The 24,089-nt window shown below is 48.4% G+C and overlaps 1 protein-coding gene and 2 long non-coding RNA genes across 3 annotated transcripts in view; 1 reads left to right on the top strand and 2 right to left on the bottom strand.

Moving 5' to 3' along the window:
- LOC309641220 overlaps positions 1 to 936 on the bottom strand; it is a 120,133-nt gene extending 119,197 nt beyond the window's left edge. The window contains exon 1 of the long non-coding RNA XR_014252567.1: positions 800 to 936. This is a non-coding gene — a long non-coding RNA (uncharacterized lncRNA). The remainder of the gene's footprint in view (positions 1 to 799) is intronic.
- On the top strand, positions 905 to 19,235 carry ISX (intestine specific homeobox). The gene is given in 5 exon segments (XM_082421030.1): positions 905 to 1,113; positions 14,804 to 14,955; positions 17,171 to 17,290; positions 18,119 to 18,307; positions 18,309 to 19,235. Coding segments are annotated over 5 exon segments (891 nt in total). The 5' UTR covers positions 905 to 920; the 3' UTR covers positions 18,546 to 19,235.
- Positions 1,366 to 24,089, bottom strand: part of LOC309641218 — a 146,734-nt gene continuing 124,010 nt past the window's right edge. Inside the window, exons 4-8 of the long non-coding RNA XR_014252565.1 lie at positions 15,149 to 15,295; positions 4,857 to 5,082; positions 2,518 to 2,645; positions 1,773 to 1,933; positions 1,366 to 1,493 (exon numbers count right to left, since the gene is read on the bottom strand). This is a non-coding gene — a long non-coding RNA (uncharacterized lncRNA). The remainder of the gene's footprint in view (positions 1,494 to 1,772; positions 1,934 to 2,517; positions 2,646 to 4,856; positions 5,083 to 15,148; positions 15,296 to 24,089) is intronic.

Raw genomic sequence — 24,089 nt, 5'->3', positions numbered from 1 at the left:
ATGCAAATAGGAGGGGGGGCAGAAAGGACCCCAAAAGGAAGGGAGAGGCACCCTGGGCCAGGATCCTACGGAGAGGCTTGTGCAGTGAAGTCAGGGAGAGAACGGAAGAAAGCGATGGTCGGACCAGAGACGCCAGGGGAGATTCAGACACCAGTGCCCAGCGCAGCCCCGTCACAGAGAGCCAGCCTGGTAGTGGTGACCCAGTGACCCCCTTCCAAAGCCTCCATCTGCAGGGCAGCCGAAGCACGGGTACTCTGGAAGGTCTGCTCTGGAGTCTGGGAACAGCGGAAGGAAGAGAAACCCAGGAGGGTTTCTGGGAGCGCCCCTCCAGCTACACTGCGGCCCAGGACTGAGCTGGGCACCTGCAGCCCGCCGGTGGCACTCCAGCCTTCCAGGGGCCTGGCCAGAGCCAGCGGAAAGGGCCACCAGCCAGAGAAAGGGCAAAGGTGGACACCCTACCTCCAGATCTCCCTGGGGCAGGCTCCCTCTTCCTTCCAGCTCTTTGCCGTGGTCCCCACTGTCCGTGACCTCGGGGTCCCCGGCCTACACTGGGGATTGTGAAGGACCACCCCGGAGAAGACTCGCTGCAGTAGGACTGAACCCAGTTTGGCAGTAGTGACTCCCTCGACGTGGAGCTGGCGAGGGCTCTGAGCCCATGGGCACGGGGTTCAGCCCCTTCCGGTGTTCCCGACGTGACCTGCCTCCTTGATCCCAGGGTGTTTTGAGGTGACCCACGGAAGTCCCCATGGAGACATAACCCTGCTTGGATAATCCCACATGAGGGTCCACCTCTGCTCACCTTCTTGATTCCAGGAGCTTCGGGAAAGGAAGGACGCCGCCCTCCACTGGCATAGGCCCCTCTGCCCCCCTTGCAGCTGCCCGCGGAGGGTGCCAAGGCGGGCCCGGCTCTCCATGGGGGGATGGAGAGGAAGAGCTCGGGGTGCTGTGGGGCCCCAAAGAAGCGGGGCCTGTCCTTCTCCATCGAGGAGATCTTAAAGAGGCCGGCTGAGAGGAGTGATGCGGTCAGGCCGGAAGGGGCAGGTGGGCAAGGCACCGGGCAAGCAGCAGCTGCAGACTCCCGGCCGGAGAGACCCCTGCAGGACCAGCCCCAGGGTAAGTGTCTTCTGGCCATTTCTCATCTGCTCCGGGGTCTCCAAGACCCAGCTGCACTCAGGCAGAGAGAAAGGTGCTCCATATCAACAGAAGAGAAGCCTTCAGAATTCAAAGAGATGTTAGGCACTGGGCTGGTAGCCTTAAATACTTTTCTACCCAGCCCGGGACTGGGGCTGTTCCAATTGTGGACCAAGGCTCGGTTCATTGCAGGATGCAGGGACCTGGGGCTTGTTTCTGTAACCAGGCCACAGCTGAGAGCTATCATTTATTTATTCAGCATTTACAATGTGGTCGGCACTGTCCCGGAGGCTGTGCATGTCTCTTCCTTAACTTCAGTAGAAAAGCATAATCATCATAACTTGACACATGTGGAAACTCATCTGTAAAGAGAAGAGGTGGGTGATGCCCCCAAGTCACAAAGCAGAGGACCCGAGACCCAGCCGCCCCCAAATACCTGCTTGCTCTGTCGTGTTCTTTCCCTTCGTAAGCAGAGTTCAGCCTGCACGGCCTCTAGTGGCTGAAGCTCTGCCCCGGATCTGCCCACCCTGATCACACCCCAAGCCAGTGCCCACCCCAGGACTTGCCCCCAAATAACAATGACCAGATCCCAGGCCCCTGCTTGAGAGCCAGCTTGAGGAGGGCTGGAGGAGGGCACATACATGCTAAGAGTCAGGAGTCAGCAGTCAGTGTCACCTCTCCCCCGACCTGCTGAGCCACCTCGGCAAAGTGTCTTTCCACTCTGGCCTCAGCTTCGTCCTCGGTGAGACAGCTGAGTGACGGAGGAAATGGAGCTGGTGATGCCTCAAGGGTCCACTGGAGTCTGATAGGAGACGAGCCTGGAGTATCTCACAAAAGGGTCCCAGTCCTCTTTCCTTTCCACCCCTTTAATCCAAGGAAAGGAAGCTCAGGGGGGCCCGTGATGTCTTCTCCTACCAAGCATGGAGCTCCAATCCCTCCACCAAGTCACCAAGTCTCCCAAGATGGGGACTGTGCTCAGAGGCGGGCCAAGGGAAAGACCCTGGCAGGCAACACGTCCCCGGGGAGCTGGCAGCTTTCCCAGTAGCTCAGCCTATCAACAGGAAAGGGCCCCAGCTTGATTTTGAGAAGTTCATTAATATCTTCCAGTGAATTGAATGAGCAACGAGCATTCACAGAAACCATTCTTCTAAGGGTCTAACCAGAGCCTCTCCTGCTGCAGCTACATAAAATCCATGTCTGTCCTCTCTGCCGTGGAGAAAGAGAGAGATCTAATTTCCCCTCCCAGAGCAGCTTCCCTTCTCCTAGCCTGACACTGGCTGATGGCAAAAAGGAGGCCGGTCATTCTAAACCTCCCCTGAAGCTGCTGGCATGTTTCATGCCAGCTATTCCGCGGGACCCAGAGGAGACCCCCCAGTAAGTGCTTACGAAAATAGCAGTCGTAAGATTGGACGGTACTCCACGGCTCTCATGGCAATCTCACGGCTGTTGTTCTATCCATTTGTCACAGTTGTGAGCCCTGCCTTAGAGCTGATGAAATCAAGAAGACAAATCACCTGCAAAAACCGCAGAGTAGGTAGCATTAGAATTGAACCCTGGTGGTCTGAGACCATCCACTCTAGATTATTCCTGAATGTGGCCTAAATCCATCTGTCTCCCTGCTGGGCTGGAATTCAGCATGTCCAAGACTAGTAAGGGTCGCCGTGGTGGTTTTCAAGATGACTTTGAGGGGCAGGCAGACAAAGATTTTTTTTTTTTAACATCTTTATTGGAGTATAATTGCTTTACAATGTTGTGTTAGTTTCTGCTGTATAACAAAGTGAATCAGCTATATGTATACATATATCCCCTTATCCCCTCCCTCTTGTGTCTCCCTCCCACCCTCCCTATCCCACCCCTCTAGGTGGTCACAAAGCACCGAGCTGATCTCCCTGTGCTATGCGGCTGCTTCCCACTAGCTATCTATTTTACATTTGGTAGTGTATATATGTCCATGCCACTCCCTCACTTTGTCCCAGCTTACCCTTCCCCCTCCCCGTGTCCTCAAGTCCATTCTCTACATCTGCATCTTTATTCCTGTCTACAAAGATTATTTATGTCAATCATTCTGTAATGATTTCTACACTAACCTTCTATTTATGACACATGATACCATTTACCCATTTATGGTCATGGTGTGAGGTTTTCTTTTAAAATAAATGTATTTATTTAGGTAAAACAAAAAAAAAGTCTGTTTAAATGTGAAGTAAATAATAATGCAGGTGAGATGCCAGCTTGTCAGCAACTACAAAGGTAACTTGCACAAACTGCAAAGAGCTGGATTCTGTGAGATGTTAGGCTGGGTGGGGAGGGCAGGAAGCTGGGGTTCCAGAAACCTGGCCTCTAAGACCTTGTCTGGCACCGATGCACTGGAGGACCTCAGGCAAGCCGCTCCCCTGGCTGGGCCTTCGTTTCCTCATCTGGAACACGAAAGAACAGAGCTAGAACATTCCTAAGGGCCCTCCCCGCTCCGACATGCCATGACCGATTCCACAACAAGCTGCTTGCGCAAAAGCCTCGGTGGTGTCACTCGTGGGCATTTTCCATGGCAGAAGCTTCCTCCCTGCAGAGGGGTGTCCGTGCCAGGCAGGGCAGGACCTACTCACCACCTCCACCTCTCACTGCCCCCCAGGAAGCCCCACCCCCGCCAGTGCTGGTGGCCCAGCTGATGCCTTTCCACCTCTGTCCTGTTCCCCACCAAACACACACACACACACACACAGATACACACACACACACACACACACACACACACACACACACACACACAGCATGCAGGAGCCCTCAGGGAATGGGCAACAGGACAGAAGAGGTGCATCCAGGGCCCTCCCCTGTCCCAATAATAACAACAGAGGAATAAACTCCTCTTTGTCTCCACTTAAAGGGCTTCACAGAGGGGCTCCTGGAGGTTGACTGGCAAGCGTTACCTCCGGATCCCAATCCCCTAGGGAGCTCGTGAAGATGCAGCATTCCAGGCCTGGCACCTAAGACTCTGCCTCTAGTCTAGAGTGGAGCCCAGGAATCTATTCTAGCAAGCTCTCCCAAGTGAGTCTGACGCAGGTGGTCCAAGGACCTTTTTTTTGAGAAGGCTGAAGTCCAGAGAGGCAAACTGGCTTGTTCGGTGCTACAGAGCGATACGTGCCAGAGCCAGGGCCAGGTCAGCGATCCAGACCAAGGCCGGTGCTGGGCCTCCCTCATTCCTCATGGCAGGGACCCAGGTCCCTCCCCACAGCTTCCCACTCTCACAGGGACCCTCATAATCTAAGGCTTGGACCTTCCCCAGCCTCAGTGGAAAAATCCAAGAGGGTCTCTCAATTTGAAGAGATGCTAAGCCCAGCTGCCCACTCACTCCTCCTGAGAGAGGAAAGCCCCCCAGAGTTCGGGGAGCCTCAAAGTCCAGGGAGACCCAGTCAGGAGGAAGTCACTTTGTACTAGAGGATCAGACCCTGGAAAGAAAGAGGTCATCTCTGCACCTGTCCCACTGATGACCCTCTGCAGGGAAATTGCGAGTCCCAGGGGGGAAGGGGAGAGGAAGATGGGCAAAGAAGGGACCACTTCAGTGGGTAAACCAGTGTGGATCTTCTGGCCTGGGAGGGACACAGATATCTTCCCTTGTCCATTCACGGGCCATTCAGTCCCCCAGTGAATCATTGCTGAGTGCTTACTCTGGGCCAGGCTGCAGGCTGGGGAGGCAAAGGTGAATAAAACCAGAAGTAGTGGCCACCCACCTGGAGCAGAAGTGGGGTCAGCTATGAGAGTCCTGACAACACCACCTTGGGGCAGTGCTGACTTCTGCCCCTCTTATCTGGTGGAGGTGGCCGGGGGCACCGTGTAATTCTTGAGACTGGAAGAATATCTTCTTGCAGTGGTCAGCAGCGTTTCTACAAAGGGCCACACGTTAAGTTTTGATAGCTAGATGGTCTCTGTGGCAATTACTCAACTCTACCATCACAGCTGAAAAGGAGACAAGGTATAAATGAACGCGTATGTTTATCTTCCAATAAAACTTTATTTACAATGACAGGCAGAGGGCCAGATCCGGCCTCAGGCTGTAGTTCATCAACCCCTAACCCACGGGTGTGACATTCAAAGTCCTTCACAGACTGGCCCTGCTGACCTCCAGGTTCCTCCCCCATCACGGCCTCCTGCCCCTCACCTTCCGGGCACATGGAGCATCTCTCCCACTTCAATCTTTCTTGCCCTTTCAATGCCTCCAGACTTTGCCCTTTAGGGGCCTCTGTGCCCCTCCCCCTTCTTCTTCCTCCTTTTCCTCTTCTTTCCCCCATCCTCTCCCTCTGTCTGAGCTTCCTGTGGCCATTGTACCAAATTACCACGAACTGAATGGCTTAAAACAACAGAAATTTATTATCTTAGAATTTCAGAACCAGAATTCCAAACCAAGGTGTTGGTAGGGTTGATTCCTTCCAGAGGCCCTGAGGGAAAACCTGCTCGATGGCTCTCTCCCAGCTTCCAGCGGTTGCTGACACCTCTGGGTCTGTGTGGAATCCTCCTTTCCTTTCTCTCATAAGGACACCTGCCATTGGATTTAGGGCCCACCCTAAATCCAGGAGAATCACATCTCAAGATCCTTAGCCTAATCATATCTGCAAAGACCCTATTTCCACATAAGGTCACATTCACAGGGACCAGGGGTTAGAACTTAGACATTTCTTCGTGAGGGGAACACAGTCCAACCCGCTCCACCTTTCCTCACTTCTTCGTCCCCCTCATTTTCCTCTTTCCCCCCTCTCTTCCCTGTCCCCTTCCTCTTTCTTTTCTCTTCCTCCCCCTCCTCTCCCTCCTTCCCCTCCCCTTCCTCCTCAGCCCCCAGCTGCCTAGAACTAAAGGCAGTGGCTCTGCTCTGCTCTGGGCCCTGGGAGAGGGAGCCCGGACTCAGGGCTGGGGCCAAGCCTTCTTCTCGCTGTTCCTCTTCTTCTCTCACACTCTTCCATGCTGGGGTGATGGTTTCTTATTCCTTATGACTCCTCATAGGTCACTTTCGGTCCCCATATATAGAACTCTCAAAGTTCCTTTTTTCTTTTCTTTTAATCAATGCTTGTTGCTACAGAGGTTTACTCCTCCAAATACTCCTTGTACTGTGGCCCTTGTTAATCATTTTTTGGCCAGAAATGGCTCTTCTCCCTGTTTACAGGGCCTGGGGCTTTGGATACCTCTAATCTGCGTGCTCTGCATACCCGTACTTGGGCTGGCCTTCTGTATGTATTTTCACAGAGATGAGAGCTAGTTAACTTCTTCCCCAGTTCTCCGCAGGAAGGGTAACTGAATATGGATTCCCGCATTGAATAGAAACAAGTTCTGTGACACTTTCTGTGTCACATCAGGAAACATCCTCTAGCTTCACAGCTTGTGTTGTCTGTCTGTTCCCCTGCATTGTCACAAGTATAGAATGGAAAGGAATAAGGGCAGGAGGGAAGCAAACACACACATACATACACACACACACACACACACACACACACACACACACACACTTCTCAGCAAGGAAAACAGTTATAACTGTTGAAATATGATGGCACCTTGAAAGCACATGTAATCAGCCCATGTTCCAGTACCCTGTGCCCAAATCCAAGCACACCGTCTCGAGAGCCACACTGTAACAACACAGAGAAACATACAAACCTGACAAAGTGCTTTGAGAATGCAGAGGAGAGAGCAACAAACTGCTTGAAGGAAGGCTTCAGAAGGAGGTGGCATCTGAGATAGCAGTCAGGCAGAGGAGGGGAGAGAGTATGCCAGGCAGAGGGAAGCAGGTGAAGCAGCCCAGAGGAATAAAAAGGAATATTCCTTTTGAGAAACAAAGAAACTCAGGGTGGCTGGAGTTGAGAAATCATGGACCAATGTCGGCGGAGATGAGAGGAATGAGGTAGGCTGAGGTCACGTGTGCCAAGCCAAGCACCTTGGCCTTTATCTATGTCCAGCAGCATCTTTAAAACGTACGTTTGGGGAATTTCAGGCTTCCGCTGAGACGCACAGTCAGAGAGACCTTGGATGAATGGGGGACGGAACAGGCTACACTTTGGTGCCCTCACAAGGTGTCAAGAGAGGAGCCCTCCTGCTATTTGTTTTGTAGCGTTCCTGCACAAAATCCTTTAAACAAAGGTACAACTTCTATTTTAAAAAGAAAAAAAGCATATGAAAATGAAAAGTGTGGTAGAGTATGAGGGGACATATATGCTGAGAGCCATATATAAAAAATATTATGAAAGGGAGACCATACATGTGGAAAATAACCATCTTCACACTGCTGAGGGGCGGATGGGCACTGACCCAGTCACCCCTGGGAACAGGGCGCAAATCTGTGGCTGGTGAGCTTTCCAATGGTCTCCCAGCTGTTTCTTTTAGCAATTTCTTTATCCTCATCTCTTTCCACTCTAGCTGTATTCTCTGGGTTGTTGTTTATTTATACAAGTAATCCACGTTTATTACAGAAAAATTAAAAATACAGATAAACAGAAAGAAGATAAAAGAAAATGTAGCTATAACTCTACCATCTCCTATCCAGTAGTAAGCACCATTAACACTTTGATACATGGATACATAAAGATTGAGAGAGATTTTTTTGTACAAATATGGAGGCTGGTTTCTCGCACACTGAAATTTAGCACTCTTTACTTATCGATTAAAAAAAAAAAATCTGTTGTGTTTCCACATGGAGAGTCACAACAGACCTTGGAGAGAAGGAAATCTTTGACTGATTTGGGTTTTGATGGATGAGTAAGAGTTTACTAGGCAAAGGAGGAGGACAGGCTTGCAGATGTAGGGGGTAGTGAGAGCAAGTCCCTGGAGGATAAAAAGGCATGGCCAATTTGGGGAATCTAGAAGCAATCAGGTAGAGCAGAGATAATGGAAGTGATGATTGGGCAGAAAGCAGGTGACCCTGGAAAGGGGGGAGCCTGAAGAGCTTGAATGCTGGGCCAAGGAGTGTGCCTTGCACGCTGTGGGCACAGGGAACTGTAGAAGTCCAGGACCACACCCGGAGGGAAGAGGCCAGAGCATCTCTGCCCTGGGAGGCACCTCCCTGCACCCCACCTGTCCTGTTCAGGTGTCCTCAGCCTGCAGGAGGGCCCCCAAGGGAGCCTGGATCTCCATCCTGCCCAACCCGCTGCCTTGGGAAGACAAGGACAAGGCCCGTTTCCGGAGTCTTATCCCAGCTGCAAAGCCCCCGGGGCCTTAGCTGAGCGGCCAAAGCCAATTAGCAGACCGCAGAGAAGGAGCAATCAGGGGAGGGAGGCATGCACAGAAAAACATCAGTTTATAATTAGGTGGCCTAATCACCTGTGTAAATTGTGTATTTCTTATGATCAATGTGCTAAACGTCTCAGGTTTAATTAAGTTCTGCTGACTCCTTCTCTTTGAAGACCCACTGAAGTGTGACTCACAGCTCCAACAATTAATAACCGGGTGAGGAGCAACTTGAAAGGGGCGGCACGTCCCTGCCCCCTTCCCCATGGCTAAGAATCATCCCATGCAATGCGTGCTCCATCCATGAACTGGTACTTCCAGCTTCCTGTTTAATGAGGTTCCTTCTGGTTCCAAAATTCTACCTGCAGGGTCCTGTGTCCTGCCTTCTTCTCTGTTCCATATTCCATTTATGCTGTTCTGCCTTCCCTCACCTGCTTCATCTCTCTCGTCACCTACTGCGGTCTGTAACCCAAGCATCAGGCTTCCTGGCCCCCTCACTCCTTTCCTACAGCAGCCTCCTCCTGCATTTGATGGGAAAACTGAAGTGTTGACCTTCATACTTCCTGAGCCAACCCCTCAGATTCTGCTCTTCCCCATCCTCCCCGCCCTGTGGATCATGGGCAGGTCATTCTGCCCTGAGTCACCACTCAGAGCTCCAGGGCACCATCCTCTCCACTGGACATGCTCCTTCTCCCCAGGCACCAGCAGAGAGATGGGCCTGGGCCAGTCTTCCCTTCCTCTCACTTTCCCTGTACTTCCAGTTTTCCCAACACCATCAAAGTCAGCTCTATGACTGATGGATACTCTCCTTCCTAGACATATGTGGCAATTAGAGGAAACTGCAACATAAGAAGAAACTTAAAGTGAGACCCAGAATATGACTTTTTCAAGAACCCAGAAACTTAAAGTGAGACCCAGAATATGACTTTTTCAAGAACCCAATGAGAAAACCAGTAAGGTAGCACTATCCAATAGAACTTCCTCTGATAATGGAAATGTTCTATATCTGTGCTGTCCAATATGGTAGCCACTGGCCACATGTGGTTATTGACCTATGGCTAGTGTGACTAAGGAACTGTATTTTTTATTTTATTTTAACAGCCATAGGTAGATAGTGGCTACCATATTGAACAAGGCAGACCTAAGGAGTTAAACTTTTAACAAGGTCCAGCCTTAGATCCTAACCTTGTTTCCTTAGCTCCAGGTTCAAGTCTATCTGTCTCCCAAAATGGCTCTTCTGGTGGGGTGTCACTAGTCGTATTTCAGGGACCCCCACTCACTGGGGCTGATCTCAACTCCAGGACCCCTCTCCCTACCACTCCTTTTTATAGTTCTCCAATTTAGGGATATTCAGTCTCAAATAACATCCCAAGAAGAGCTGTATGGGGACAATCAGTGTTTGACTATTGACAACCCAAAAACCCATGCTCAGTCTTAGGGGAGGGGCTTTGGCCCTTGAGTCCTGCAGGCCGGTCCACTTGGGGCTCAGCCTCCATCTCGCCAACCATGTGAATTTTAGACACCCCTCTTTCTTCACAGGAGAAGTCACTACAGCTGTTGGGCACATACACGTAGATCCCATCACCATCATTATCATCATCTCTCAAGAATAAACATTTATCCTGAGAATGTATAGTTCAAAGCTAATGAGAATAATATTTTTCTTACTGGTCCATAACTTGCCAAGCAGCCCCTCCTCAATTATTTTGCAGGGTAGGGTTCAGATCTTTTCCTCTTCACCTTATCTCCAAATTATGCCCTTCTGGTCCTACAGGAAATACGGGAAAGCCATATATATCTTAATAGCTGCTCCCTTAATTACACAAATGGAAACTTGAAATAATCATTTTATTACAGAATCTATACTTAGTCATGAGCCCTTGTTTGCCTAACTTTCCTTCTGGGGAAAAAGGAGGCGATAGCTTATTTCTATTACAATCTACATTCTGTTTCTAATCCTCTGTTCTCCACATTGCTTACTTTCCTGTATTCCGGTTCGGCACCCTACGTTTTCTATTCAGTATCCTCTATTCCAAAGCTCTGTATTCCCAGAAGAATCCCAGATCCATGCTGTCCTTGACCTCAGTTTGCCCGTCCAACCTGGAATCTTCCATTCTGTGAAATTTTTTTGCAATTTTCTATAGAACTGCACTGTATCACTAATATCATCTAAAATGCTGACCTCGTGAATGAATGAGTGAATGAATGAGATACTTTCAGCATGGCTTGCCATTTCTCTCTACATCAGTTCTGGCTGGGTTTGGCTCTATCCCTTAAATACACCACCAGCTCTAAACATAGAATAAATATCTCTTTTTTTTTAATTTAAAAAGTAGGGTGGACTTGAGGAGGGAAAAGGGGATAGAGAAGGAGAGAAATCAGATCACATCAGCTGGTCCACAATCCAATAGCTTACTCTAGGGGGTAATCATGTTTGAAACCTCACTGTCCGGGACTCCCAAGAAGCTTCCAAGAGTCAGAAAAATGAGTAAAAGTACTTTGAGGGGATAAAAAAAATGGACTAACAAAAATGAGGGGTAGTCAGGAGGGGTGAGACCAAAGGCAGACTATGAAATGCACTTGTTGATTCTCAGAGATGCAGGAGCAATTCAGCCAGGAGAGTTATTCTCAGCAGAAATCTCTCCTCTCTGGCCCTCTCCTTTCGCCCACCAGGCAAGCCCAAGGCCAGGCCTTTTAAGCCATTCAGCCTCCAACTGAAGAGAAAAAGAATTACAGAATGTCAGGGCCTTAGCGATTTGATCGTTCAAACCCTCTCTCCTCCCCCATTTCTACAGATGGGGAGACTGAGGCCCAGAGAGTAAATAAAACATGGCCCAAGCTGTAGACTGGAGCCGGGAACAGAGCTCAGGGCTTCTGACATCCAGCTTCGTGGGTTTTCTACTGTCCAATGACAGCAGGATGGATAATAAGCGCACACACACACAAAAGTTAACTGATCTCTTCAGCTGCTAAACCGTCACAAGTGAAATCCATTTTTCACTGTGTCTACTCCAGCTCATAGTTTGTGGTGGTTTTACCTCTTTTGGGGGGAAAAAGAAAGTGGACTGAGTGGAAGTAAGGAGACCTCAACAAGAGTTTAGATCCCCACCCCTCCTTTCCAGCTAATTCTGCTCTCTCCTGACCTGTGACATCTGACAGTGCACAAGAGTCCAGACAAATCATTCCGCGTTGCTTCTTGTGACAGTGTCTTATCTGCCGAATGGGTTGAGAACAGAGCCTAAATTTCACCTTTATTCATTTAGAGCAAATACTTATGAAGCTCCCAATAGGTGCCAGTTACTCAGCAAGTCCAATGTATAGTCCCTCCCCTCCAGGAGCGCACAGTGGAGAGAGACACAGAGACACAGAGACAGAGAACAGCAGGCTTCTTTCCCCAGAGGGTTTGAGTCTTGCCAATATGCGTGAGGGATGCCAGGACAGGACGTACCTAGATTCACCATCATTTTCTGAGAGCAGACTTTTCTTACAGGAGTGAGAAAGAAATCAGGAGCCATGGTGGTCAACTAGAATGGTAGGAATTGGCCCCAAAAGTGAAGGTGATCTGGGGTGGGGGGGGGGGTGTACCTTTCCTACTATTCCTAAAATTGCATCATGTGGTCTTTGTTGCAAGTCAGACTAGAATTGTAACCCTGGCCTCAGAAGTCCATGGTCAGGGAGACAAACCTGCCCCACCTGGTTTGGTGCTTCCTCCAATGTTCACCGTCCCTTGGTTCCATCAGGAGGTACAGCAAGGCAGGTTGAATCTCCATCCTCCCTACTCTCCTAGCTTCTCTCGCCCTTCTCCAGAGCAGCTTTCCAAATCCCTTCTTCATTCCTCCAGCCTCTAACCCCTCCCACCTCCTTCACTCTCTGCTGATGACCTGAGCTCCCGTTGTCCTGTCCTGAACAACTCAATGCCAGGTTTAGTGAGCACCTCTGACCAGCCTGCCCCGCAGCCCTGCTCCATCGAGCAGCCACCAAAGCCCTCACTCTTCTTCCTCAGTTTCTCCTCCTGAGAGTCTTTAGGTATGTGCTCCAGGCTGCACTCCAGACTTTTCCCCAACCTCCCTCTAGCCTTTTTCGAACCTTCTCGACATAAAAGTTCTTCTTTTCCTCACTGCCTTGACTTCATCCCAACCACTCACACCTCAATCCAATTTAATACAACATATACTTGTTGAAGTTCCTACCCAGTATCAGAGACACTGTATTTAGTGTGTTTGTGGATAACACAAAATTGTTCTTTTTCGCTTGGCTCTGACCATCCTAATTCGACCCAAGTAGTCTTCCTGTGGACCTCAATGACGTCCTAAATGCCAAATTCGGGACCACATGCCTCACAAATCCATGTTGGAACAAGGCAAGGTAAATATACATACACACAGGCCAAGGTCAGGGTCTGGCACTATACCTGGTACTTAATAGGTGTTGAATAAACACACTGATTGTTTATTTTTCTTCCCCTTCATCCTCTCTAATTTAAAGTCTGTGATCACTCCTTTCTTTCCAAACCTCTCTTCCCCCACGTTTTCTATGAAATTTTGTGGATCTGAGCTCCTTCTGTCTTAGGTAGGGTTCCCCCAAAAATAGACTGAGAGAGAGATTGGCTGGAGAGATTACATGATGTTATACTGTTAATTTGTTTTAAATCCCTGGGACCACATGAACATGGTCTCTCCAGCTGTCAACTGCAATATTTCCTCCACATCCCAGCAAACCTTTCTGAAGATGTGCACAGTTGTTATGTCCTCCAATTCCCCTCCCCTTCTCTCCTCTGCCCACTGCCCCTGAGCCCTTGCTGCCCCTATTCTGTGGGAACTGCTAACGTTAAGGTCCTCATGCAGCCAGGTTCAAGGACCCCCTTTCTGTCCTCATTGCAATTAATCCAGTCACAGCATGGACACAGCTGAGCCTTCTTTCTTAAAAGAGTTTCTTCACTAGGTGTCCATGTCACTGCACTTGTCGCCTACCACAGAGACCTGTTCTTGGCCTCCCTCATTGATTTCTCCTGGGTCCCTCGTTGGCTCCTGAACCTCTAAATGGTGGATGGACCCAGGCTCACTCCTAGACCCTCCACTTTTCTCCTCCTGCCTAAGTGATCTCACCCACTCTCATGAGATCAAAGGCCAAACATACGCTGATGAGTCCCAAATGTGAACCTCAGTCCCGAGATCCCCTTTGAGCTCCAAACGCATAAGCATCTGCCTATTTGATCATTTGCTTTGAATAGCCAACAGGCATCTCAAATTTAACACGTCCAAACTGAATACCTGATTTCCCGTCTCTCTCTCACAAACACCCACACATACACACACACACACACACACACACACACACACACACACAGGCACGCAGGCCTAGCTTCATGGGCCTGTGTGTGACCAGTGTAGTTGCACAGGGCCCTGCGCTCAGAAGGAGGCCTGGCACTTGTGGATTAAAGCTCATGGTCACCCTCTTGAAATTCTTAATGATTTTATGTCTGAATCTGTGTTTCGTAAGTGCAATCCAGTGGAACCACGAAGCACGTACCAGGGGCCTGGAGCCTCAGCTCAGGCTCAGGGCCCCTCTCACCGCCTCCCTGCTTCCCTGGGATGGGCTCTCAGCCACCTGTTTCCCCGCCCCTACCCAGTGACTGCTGCCTCCTCTGTCGTCTGTGTTGGGGGTATTGGGGAGGGAAGGGCACGGATGTGAGAAGGTCAAGGTCAGGCACAGGCACCCTGGCACCAAGTTGAAGGGTGGGCCCTGTGCGGGTCCACACTCATGCTATTAGTATCCCTGTGCCCAAGGGAGCAGGGCCTTAAGTAGCAAATAAAAAACCACCCTGACAAGTCAAGAGAGAGAGAGGAAGAAAGGAAAAAGCTTTCTTTCTGAACCCACATTTTCCTTTTGCACTAGGACCCCACCTATGATGCAGCGGCCCTGAGTGGGCATGAGACTAGTCAAGTGGTTGGAAACAGAGTGTCAGGGGCTGACTGCTGTGCTTTTTCTGTAAAGGGCTGGATGGCAATTATTTTAGCTTTTGCAGTCTCTGTTTCGACGACTCAACTCTGCCATATAGAGTCGCCTATGGCTGCCCAAAGCAGCCATAGACAATACATAAACCCATGGGTCAGGCTGTGTTCCAATAAAACTTTATTTCTAAAAACAGACAGTGGACCAGATGTGGCCCCCAAGCTGTGGTTTACCATTCCTTGTTACAGACAAGGGAAATTTGTTTGAAGGCATCTGAGCAGCAGAAAGGACAATCAAAGAAGTTTCTAGAAGGTCATCTTGGCCACACTGTCCAGGATGGATGGGAGAGGAGGGTCAGCCTAGGAGCAGAGTTTCTAGGAAAGAGAACCTTGTAAAACTCCAAACCTAAGGAGCTAGAGGCCAAGTAGTGGCAACAGGGGTTGAACGGGTAGAACAAGACAGCACAAAAGCTTCACTGAGACCAAGGTCACTAACCCAACTTGGACCCTCTTCCATCCAGAGGAGAGGAAGGGCAAGCGGAGGATCCGAACCACCTTCACCACCGAGCAGCTGCATGAGCTGGAGAAGATCTTCCACTTTACCCACTACCCTGATGTCCACGTCCGCAACCAGCTGGCAGCCAGGATCAACCTCCCAGAAGCTCGGGTACAGGTACAGCCATCCCCGCCCTCGGCCCCCCACCTCAATGCACTTGGGGCCATGGGTAAGATCCCATGTATCCTGCACCCTCTGGGGCTGCCCCAGCAGAAATTTTCCATTGGCTTTATCCCACGAGTACAGTTATATTGGCCAAATATCATTTTCCAGGAAATGAGGCCACCATAGTTATAAGACGGTTTCTCACCTTGGGGGATGGACACGGAGGTAGCATAGATATCTGCTTCCACTCCCTCCTTCTGCACTTGGCTGTAGCTCCAGAACAACGTTCACCACACAGCCTCATTCACAAAATAGGTCTTGACAATCTAGACCAGGGCTCAACAGACCTTTTCTGTAAGGGACAAGATGCTAATTAAGTTGGGCTTTGGGGGGCCATAACGTCACTGTCACAACTATTCAACTCTACCCTTGTAGCACAAAAGCAGCCGTAGTTTACAGTATGTAACAAATGAGCATGTTCCAATAAAACTGTACTGGTGAACACTAAAATTTGAATTTTGTATCATTTGCATGTGTTACCAAATATTATTCTCGTTTAGATTTTTTTCCCAACCATTTAAAAATGTGTAAACCATTCTTAGCACAAGCATTGTACAAATACAAGTAGGAGGCCAGAGAAAGCCCAAGGCTCTAGTTTGCCAACCCCTGACCTAGAACACGTGGGCATCACTTTGGAAGCAGCACAGAGAGGTGGCAAGGACCCTCTATGGTCAGAGACCTAATCTGTAATCTGTCATTTTTTCCCCCCAAGTGTCTATGGCTTCCTCTGTGGTTAGAGATACAGTAGCCCCTTGTCACTCACTAGGGGTATGCCTCACCGTCTGCATATCCCCAGTCCTGCAAGAACCGCTCTAGCAAATCCAATTGTTACATGTTGGCACTCTCTCTAAAACAGTTTTCTAAATCACTCTTCATTTTTTTTTAACAAATATGATGGAGGAACTATACTCAATATCTTTTTTTTTATAATTTCATTTTTAAGGAATAAACAAAAAAGCAATCCTTGAAAAACAGAACAATATAAATTTTTTTATATTGGAGTATATTTGATCTACAATGTTGTGTTAGTTTCAGGTGTACAGCAAAGTGGTTTAGTTGTACACAAACATATATCTATTCTTTTTTCAGATTCTTTTCCCATATAGGTTATTACAGAATATTGAGTAGAGTTCCCTGCGCTACACAGTAGGCCCTTGTTGATTATCTATTTTATACATAGTAGTGTGTATATGTTAATCACAACCTCCTAATTTATCCCTCCCCCCATCCACCTTTCAATATCTTATAACCTATAATGGAAGAGAATGTTAAAAAAGAATATATATATTTATATGTATATGTATAACTGTATCACTTTGCTGTACATCTGAAACTAACACAACATTGTAAATCAACTATATTTCAATAAAAATTTTTTTAAAATATGATGGACTCATTCGAATTCAAAATCTGCTCCAGGGTCCATGTCAACATTCCACCCTTCATTTCACTGGAACCTACTTTTCTTCTGGTGAACGACCGCCCCTGTCTGGACTTCTCCCCTTTTTCTTCCTATCTGAAATCAGTCACCAGCTAGGTGGGTAACATCTGCATCTAGTGTAAAGCCCAGAATTCAGCATCTGCCTCGGCAGAATGACCAAGTGCAGACGGCAGCATGTCATGGACAATCAGGGCACTTGTGAACACAGGGAACCGCCAACATTCAGCCAACCTATAGATGCCACGGGGCCCAAAGGGGTTGCAAACCGGTGGCCCACCAGCAGGAAAGGACCCAGATGGGTTTTATCTGAGCTGCACGGTATCTTAAACCTCAGCGCTTTCACATAAAAATCAACATTTCTGCCTTAGAAGTTGGATGAGGTTGCAGCGCTGGCCTCACATTTCCGCATGGTGACTGTTGGCTAAAGCTGAGAAGCTGCCCCCTTTAGCCTCTGTTCACCGCAGACCCCACCACTCCCAGTTACATGGCACCCAGCTGCTTCACCCCCTCCCATGAGCCCACATCCCTGCAGGTACTGAAGGTTGTGATCCCGGGTCCCCTCTCCCAAGGCAGATCAGATCCAAAGAAATCCTGGATGCCACGGAGCTTCCTGAACTGTAAAGGGTTGGTCCCTTGGAAAGCGCCGTCATTATGCATTTTGGGAGGAGGAACTAGATGGAGAAAATCCCTTTTGCTTATCTCCATCCTCTCTCGCCTTCATCTCAGATCTGGTTCCAGAATCAGCGAGCCAAGTGGCGGAAGCAGGAGAAGACCAGCAGCCTTGGGGCTTCGCCGCAGCCGCCTAGCGAGACCGACTTGGCCCCGCCCACAAACCCGGACGTGGTCGTGAGTGGCTGAGGCGGAGGGCGAGGGGCGGTCGCTGGCGGGAGAGGGGGTGTGGCTGGGGACCGCGGGAGCTCAGTAAAAAGTGCAACGGCAATTCTTTTAGAAAGATAGTGGGCACGGATGCTCGGGAAGTCGCTGCCTCTGTCCCCGTGTCCTCCTCCACTGAGTGACAATCCCACTCCTCTCCCTCCTCCGGGGACCCACGTGTATTACTTATGCAAAAGTTCCCAGTTTATGGAGCAGGATCACCGAGTAAAGGGCGGTGCGTGGAGGTCGAGCCCACTGGCTGGGGAGTCAGGCTGCCCCGGTTCGAATCCCAGCTCTGCGCTTGGCAGCAGTGTAGCCTGGAAGAGTCACTGTGCCCCTCAGAGGACAGTCATAGATTTGATGAGGATGAAACGACCGCTCATCACCTAGGAAATGCTCCCTAAGGATTAGCTGTCCACTGACTCAACACAGATTTGGAATGTGTACCAGACGCCAAACAGAGGGGCGGCAGCAGCACACAGAATAGACACTCCTATGGGTAACGGTTTGTACAAAGCCATGAATGACCCTATGAGGTAAGATTTTTAATGTACCCATTTTTTGCTAATGCAGAAACTCGACTCTGAGAAGCAAAGTGACTTTTCCACAACAAACAGTTGCTGTAAATGTCGGGATGGGGACAAGGTTTCCTGGCCCCCCTGGGCACACACTTCTCCCCAAGTTGGTCCCCCTACACACTCCGAGCTGCCCGAGACTAACGGGGAAAGTTTGGGAAGCTGAGGGACAGCCCAGGGTAAAGCTCAGGGCTCACTTCTCTCTCCTGGCCTCTCCTTGTGACAGGGCCCCATGCTGCTGCCCCCTGCACGGCCCAGGCTGGCTCCTCCCATAGGTTGGCATCCACCGGCTCAAGGTCAGCTGGCCTCTGCCTGGCTCCCCACCCGGATCGCCCTCCTCCCATGCCACCCATGGGAGACACAGCCTCTCCCGGGCCCTCTCATCATGCAGCAGACCTGCATCCCTGCACTTTGCTTTTTTTGCACCTCCGCACCCCAAATGGGGCAACATCTGTGCCACTTCCACACAGGGACCAGACATCCTCTCCTTAGTGGAGCTGCTCTCTTCTCCAGGTGAAGGCAGGTGGCGGGAAGGTGCCCAGGTCTCTGGGGGAATCAATCTCACGATCCAAAGACAACCCACAGCCCAGGAAGCCACCCTGAGCTTGTCCCTTGGAAGGTTGCATCGGACTCAGCAGCAAGGTGACCAATAAAGGAAGCTCTCATCTGTCCTGGCCAGTGTCACCCTCCTGCTTCAGGCGACACTGTGTGCGGTCTCAGGATGATCTCTGGAAGGAAGAGGTCGTCCTCTTGCACCTGTGCTTCCTCTAATTTGCTGTGTGACCTCCAGCCAGTCACTCACCCCCTCTGGGCCTCATTTGTAACGCAGGCAGTTGGACAAGGTGACTTCTGAGGGGTCCTTCTGGCCCTTACTTTGGTGAGATGAACTATGGTGAGAACAGAGGCACAGAGGAGAGGAAGGAGAGGTTTGTTCATTCATTCATAAGCGCTCACCTACTGAGCGCTTCACAAATGGAACTGGATATTGACATAAACAGCTGAGGCTCTGTGCCCTGAAGCTCAGTCCAGGTTGGTGGAAGGAATGGTACTGACCTCCCCCTGCAAGCAGAACATTTGCATAATGACCTTGCAAGAGGCCCATGTCTAACACATTCTGTTTGGCTTTGATATGAATGTCCTAAAGAGGGAAGGAAATATAGAAACATTTCTTTAAAAATTTAAACAGAATTTAGTGTCTTTGGTTATTCTGCTGGCTTGGGGAGGGAATTTGTCATTTCTGGTTTGAATGAAGGGTAAGAGGGTAAGCTCTTTTCAGAGTTTTACTTCCCACGATTTGTGCAAGGGGCCTAGTTAGAAGGCCAGCCTCACTCTATGCTGAAAAGCCTAAGAGGGAGGGAGAAAGAAACTGGGGTGATTAACTTTTATGGGCTGGGTAATTTCATAGGCTAATGAGTGGAAGGATTATTCCAACTACTTTGGAGAGGGGGTGGGGACTTCCAGGAATTGGACCACTGCCCACTTTTTGGCCTTCTATGTAATGGCACTGGTGAGAGTCTCGTTTAGCGTATGCTAATGTATTACAATGAGTGTATAATGAGGCTCAAGGTCTACTGGAAGTCGAATCTTCCACCACTTTGGACCTAATTGGTTCTAACCAGTTTATGTCGTATCCTCAACGGCTATCTCATTCTTTTAAAGGTTGTGCCCTGTCCCCTTCCCCCCTGGTTTCAGTATGATCATATAAATATAAAATGAACAAGTGCCAACGTTTTACCTAACTCACTAATTAATGGGGGAACCAGTAAGACATCGTAACAGTTCAAAGGAGAATTCAAAGAACAGACACAAGCAGAGGCAATCAGGAATGCTGAAATGAATTACAAATGGAGACAAAAAGGGTCAATGGCCATAGGGGAGTAATCAATGGCATCTCCACCAGGCAAAATTCATTTGCATTTCTATAGACAAGTATCATTTGCATTAGTACCAGTTTCCAACAATTACAAAGAGTGGAAAAATAGCTCACAGACAATGAAAGGGGCAGAAATTCTGGAAGAGTGAGCTAGACAGAACAATCTTTTTATGCCTATTTCAAAGTCTTTCACAATTTTTCCTGACCTAAAAGTTACTTAATCTCTCTGGGGATACCAGGACCTGCCTCAGAAGTTAGCTATGAGATTATATTAGATGATATAGCCAAGTGTTTTGTACTTGTAAAACACCATGATGTTAGGAAATGATTATTTATTGCCTTTCAAACTCCTCTAGAACTCAAGTTTAAAAGTCTACATCTAGAAAGTGTTTAGAAATACAGTAACATTTCTTTAATATTCATTGACCTTTGATGGTTCAGTTTTTTAAAAGGCTAAACAAGACACAAAACGGGCAAAGAGCAGAAATAAGAGATTCGCAGGAAAAACATATAAATAGATACTAAACATACAAAAATAGTCTCAACCTCATCCATCATTTTAAAATGTAAGTAAAACAGTAATGCAATACATTTTTTTTTACCTTTCAGGCTGGCAAATATTTCAGTGTTGGTAATGGCTTGATGAAAGTCACTCTCATATAGAAGGAAGTATAAATTAATAAATTATTTTGGACGATAACTTCACAACTACTAATATTCAAAATGCACATCTCTTTGACTCCGTAATTGTTTTTGCAAGAACTTATCTGATAAATACACATGGATATAAATATTGTCTACAAGAATGTTCACCAAGGCTTTGTGACAGCAAACCCAGGAAACCACCAAAATAAGACACTGGTTGAGACGACTGATTATAGGATATTCATCCAGCTGTTAAAAATAATGAGAGAGACTGAAATATACCTCATGGGAAACTGTCATTAGACACATCACTGAATGGAAAAGGCGTGTTTCAGAACAACATCATGGTCTCATCTGAGTAAGAAAAAGTTCAGATATCCTGATATTTAAACACATCATCAAAATGTGATGGTTTCTGCACCATAATAAATCCCACCAAAACTTAGTTGCTTGAAATAATGATTTCTTTGGCTCAGGCTTGACCGGGCTTCTGGTCTAGTCGGTGCTGACTTAGCTGATCTCGGCTGGGCTTGCTCATGTGTCTGCGGTCAGCTAGTCGGTCAGTGGCCACTGGGGGAATCTCAGGTGGCCTTACTCACAGACAGGCCTGGGTTTGGGAGGCTGTTAGCTGAGGCCACAGGGTGACTGGGCCTCACTAGGCTTCCTCGTAGTGTGGTCACAGGATTCCAAGAGCACAAAGGCAGGAGGTACAAGGGCTCTTGAGGCTTGGCCTGAGAATTCACTTCTCACTTCCACTGCATCCATTGGTGAAAGCAAGTCATAAGGCCAGCCCAGATTCAAGGGGTGGGAAAATAGTCCTCCTCTTGTCAGGAAGAGCTACAAAGTGCGTGCCATGTTTACCATCCACCATAATGCCCAAATGAATTTCTCATCTAGACTTCTTCCTTGAATGCTCCTAACACCTCCACTTGACTGTCTAATGTCATCTTGAGGCGGGAGATAGGTGGGCCCCCCGGGGCAAACAGTTGGAGTTCATTCTCTGTGGACTGATACTCCAAGACGAAAACAGCCGGACAATTGATGGAGGAGGCTGGGCCCTGCCCAGATAGAAGATAAGAGACCACATATCCCTCATTCTCAAAGTCAGGAGACCTCCCCGACTACACGTGCGCAGAAAAGCTCCTTGGAGGTCAAAAAGGGAGGGGGCGCCACCCCATAGTAAGTGACGTCAACCACCCATAGGCCTCTTCAGTAGAATCCATCTTGGCTAAGAGATGCGCGCACACGGGAGGATCCTGAGATGTACCAAACACGGACTCTGAACCAGGCGAAGCAAGATGATTGGCCAAAGGAAACCCGGAAGAAACGCCCCAAATAAGTGATTTAAACTACCACGAGAGCGCGACTCTCTCCCTCTCTGAGCCCGCCCGTGTGTCTGTCCCCACGTACTGTACTCTGTTTTCTTCTAATAAACACTTTACTTGTTTCACTACTTTCCACCTTTGTGGGGATTCTTTTCTGCAAAGCCGACGGGCCAGGGCCTTGTCACCAGTCACTGGTCTAGTGGCCAGCATTTGGTGCTCTCACCGCCGTGACCCGACCTCAATCTCTGGCTGGGAACCGAAACTCTGCTTCAAGCTGCTGCAGGCCGAGGTCACCTGACATCACTCTCAAACTTAACACGTCTAAAAACAAACTCTATTCACTCCCTACCGCAAACCTGCTTCTTTCTCAGCCTTTCTCCTCAGCACGTGGCAACGCCTTTCTTCCAGTTGCTCAGGCTCAGATCTTTACAGCAATTTTGATGACTATCTTTTCTTTATAAATATATACTTTTAATTGAAGTATAGTTGATTTACAAAGTTGTGTTAGTTTCAGGTATATAGTCAAGTGATTCAGTTATAAATATATTCTTTTTCCGATTCTTTTCCATTATAGGTTATTATGAATATAGTTCCCTGTGCTAAACAGTAGGTCCTTGTTGTTTATCTATTTTACATATAGTAGTGTGTATATGTTAATTCCAAACTCCCAATTTATCCCTCCCCCTCCGTTTCCCCTTTGGTAACCATAAGGTTGTTTTCCACATCTGTGAGTCTATTTTTGTTTTGTAAATAAGTTCATTGGTATCATTTTTTTAGATTCCACATATAAGTGATATCATATGATATTTGTCTGATGACTATCTTTTCTAATCAAGCAGCAAACCCAGCATCCAGCTCCACCTCCCTGATGCCAGCCATGATCATCTCCCCACTGTCTCCTTGTGGTCACCTTGCCCCACCTGGGCTCTATTCTTCACTCCGCAGCCAGAGGGATGCTGGGAGAATGTGAGTCAGATCATGACTCAAACCCTCAAGTTCTTCCCTGCCTCACGTGGAATAAAGTCAAAAAGTTCTTCCCGTGGCCAACACGGAAGCTTCCGTGGCTCCCATCATTTTCCCCAGGGCTCCCTGCTCCGGCCTTGCTGGCCTCCTACCAGCTGCTACTCCACAGTGCTGAATACAATCCTACCCCAGGGCTTTTGCACTTCCCGTCACTGCCTGAAACATCCTTTTCTAGCTATTTGCCTGGCTCACTCCCTCACTCAAATAGTACTCAGACAGCCCCCCTCAGGCCGTCCTATCTAACAGAGCACGCACGTACACACCTTGTCATTCCCTACCCCTTATCCCATTTTTTAATTTTTACAGTGCTTATCAATACCTGACATATTATGCATTTATTTATTGTCTATCTCCCAACAGTAGAATGAAAGTTCCATGAGGTCAAGGATATTATCTGATTTGTACACTGCTGTATTCCCAAAACAGTGAACAAAACAGGGCCTGGCACATAGTAGACACTCAATATTTGTTATGTGTGTGTGCGTACTCACATCTATATATCTAGAAAGTTCCTAGACAAATACAAAAAAACCCTGACAGCAATTACCTCCAGAGAGTGGGCTGATGGTCTCACATAATGGAGAGAGGAATATTTCTTTTCCCTGATGCCTGGCAGTGTTTGAATTTTTTGCCCTAAGTATATAATTTTAGAAATTAAATGTTAACAAATAACAGGACAATGGATGCTTTTTCTCACTTCTCTTGTGCTTTACAATATGCTCTTTTGCTATCAAAGAAAATGCTTTTCTGCCTCTTCTGGTGATGAAGGGGTCCCATGTGGGGACAGGGGGTCACCCAATGAGCCACTGCGGAGAATCATAGGAGGGGATGGAGGTCTGGAAAGCATCCTCTGGAGGCGGGGAGGGCAGACTCAGGGCACAAGGAGAAGTGGACCAGGAGCTCTGGGACAAAAACCAATGGAGATCAAGTTCATTCACAGAAAAAAACAAGACACGGAGCAGGCAGGCTCGGAATCTGAGAAGAGAAGGTGCCGGGCCAAGAGCTCTTGGCTGTAGGATGGATTTTTAATGCAATCTCAGGGAAATAAATGCAGAAGATGGTCAGGTGGAAAAGACCTTTTACGGCAATTAGACCAAGAAGCTGATTTGCTGCCTGGTGGTCTAATAAGAGGGCAGATCCGCATAGGAACAGCGGCGATGGCTTGAGAGAAATCCTCTAGTAAATTTCTGAGCGAGATGTTACAGGGGAAATAAGGAAGAGAAGCCCAGGGACTGGGTTCTGGCTCGTGAGCAAATCATCTGCAGAATTCGGCAAAACACGGATTCACTTTCGACAAGGATTTGAGCCCCTGCTCTGGTGACAACTCTTGT

The sequence above is a fragment of the Balaenoptera physalus genome (genome assembly GCF_965194825.1).
Source record: "Balaenoptera physalus genome assembly, chromosome: 13".
NCBI classification, from domain to species: Eukaryota; Metazoa; Chordata; class Mammalia; order Artiodactyla; family Balaenopteridae; genus Balaenoptera; species Balaenoptera physalus.
The sequence above is the reverse complement of the archived record's forward strand: the minus strand, read 5'-3'. Positions and strand labels throughout refer to the sequence as shown.